The sequence below is a fragment of the Meriones unguiculatus genome, chromosome 9 (genome assembly GCF_030254825.1).
Source record: "Meriones unguiculatus strain TT.TT164.6M chromosome 9, Bangor_MerUng_6.1, whole genome shotgun sequence".
NCBI lineage: Eukaryota > Metazoa > Chordata > Mammalia > Rodentia > Muridae > Meriones > Meriones unguiculatus.
The window spans coordinates 52321191-52323082 of record NC_083357.1 but is presented as its reverse complement, the minus strand read 5'-3'; the positions used below and the strand labels follow the sequence as shown (position 1 = coordinate 52323082).

The 1892-nt window shown below is 46.1% G+C and overlaps 1 protein-coding gene across 1 annotated transcript; it reads right to left on the bottom strand.

Moving 5' to 3' along the window:
• Positions 1 to 579: 579 nt before the first annotated feature.
• LOC110550046 (olfactory receptor 6E1) lies at positions 580 to 1517 on the bottom strand. Its single transcript, XM_021639641.1, is given in 2 exon segments — positions 580 to 1112; positions 1115 to 1517. Coding segments are annotated over 2 exon segments (936 nt in total).
• Between the last annotated feature and the right edge of the window lie 375 nt (positions 1518 to 1892).

The following is a 1892-nucleotide window of genomic DNA, read 5'->3' as shown; positions in this document are numbered from 1 at the left end:
CCTTCAACTAACAGAGAACTGGCTGCCTCTGCCTCCAGATTGCTGGGATCACAGGTGTACACCACCATGGCGGGGAAATCGACTTGTATTGCCTGCTAGGCCCTTGTATGTACTGCAGTATCTTTCCAGTTGCATTTATCTACTTGTCAGCCCTTGACTGACAAGTGCTTCCTGTATTATATTTCTTTATTTGGTCCACAATTACTTACACCATTGTGTCAGTTCTTCCATATATAATACTTCTGAGGTCTATCTCTGAATATAGTCTTTGGGCATGCTTTTATCAAATCTGAAAAGACCTATCAAGGAAGTTTATTCTCAGCGTGTTTATTTTTAAAGGAGAGATTATAAAATTCGTATACAGGCTAGGGTCCAAAATACCATGACATAACACATATAGAACTGGCATGCGGGGATTCCTATCTTCTCTGAAGGAGATGGAATGGGTGAGTATGATATGTGTCAGAAAGTATGGTACATTAGAGCACACCACACAAAACTGCCCCCAGTGGGAATATCGTGGGCTATCAGTCATGTTTCGTTCGCAGAGGTTCAGGGAAGTTGGCAATGTTTTTTTCTTCACGCCTGGCTCACCTTTTGGAGCTTTTTCATGTTCTCCCTAAATACCTGCTTCACCTGCTTGTTCCTCAGGGTGTAGACGAAGGGATTGAGTGTTGGTGTCACCACAGTGTTGAGCAATGCCATAAACTTGTTATAATCCTCCCCCTGTCCGTTCTTGCTAGACTAGACATACATGAAGATGCAGCTGCCGTAGAAAAGAGACACCACAATGACGTGAGAGGAGCAAGTCGAGAAGGCTTTCTTCCTCTCCTTGGCTGAGGGGATGTGCAGGATGGTGTAAACAACGTGGCCACAGCAGGTGGCGGTCACAGCCAGCGTGCCCAGGAGGGTGACATTGGCATTAACAAAACTCTGGAACTCTACCAGGCTTGTGTCTGCACACACGAGTTCCAAGAGCAGGAAGATGTCACAGAAGAAATGGTTAATGATGTTGGGGCCACAGAATGGCTGCCAAAATAAAATATAGCTGAGAAGCACGATGACAGGTAATCCTGATATCCAGGAGCAAAATACAAGCTGGACACAGACTTTTTGCTCATAATGGTGGCATAACACAAGGGGTTACAAATGGCCACATACCTGTCGAAGGACATCACTGCCAGTAGAAAGAACTCAGTGGTGCCCAGGTAGAAATAGAAGAATGTCTGAAGGAAACAACAGAGCAGGGAGATGGTCTTAGGTCCTGTGACTACGTTGGTTAGCATCTTGGGAAAGATGGCAGAGGTGAACCAGATCTCCAGGACAGCGAAGTTGCGGAGGAAGTAGTACATGGGGGTGTAAAGGCGCCTGTCCACAAGGGTGATGAAGACGATGAAGAGGTTTCCCAGCAGGAGGAGGTAGGTCAGGAGGAAGCCCAGGAAGATGGGCACCTGCAGCTCGCAGGCATCGGACAGCCCCAGCCAAATGAACTCAGTGACAGTGGTGCTGTTCTCCATGGCTCCTCCCACCTCTGCTGGGGCTGTTCACGGATCCTGCTCAGCCTCAGGGCCTGTGGGTTCTGAGCACCTGAGGACAACACACGGCCGAAAAATGCAGAGGAACAGGGGTTACACGGTTAGCTGGAGGAGTCCTTTAGAGTTCTCAGCTCCATGCCTGCTTGCTTCTCAGCCTGGTGATTACGATCTCTCCTCACTGAGCCAACAGCACGTCATAAACTTTGATGTCAATTTAGAAAATTAGGTGTAATTTTAGAAAATTTGGTGTAATTTTCTACCCCCCCCCCAAAAAAAATTTAAACAATTTTTTATGTAACCTGTTTTGTTTTGTTTTGTTTTGTTTTTCCTGCTAGGAAATTTTCTTTTATTATTTTA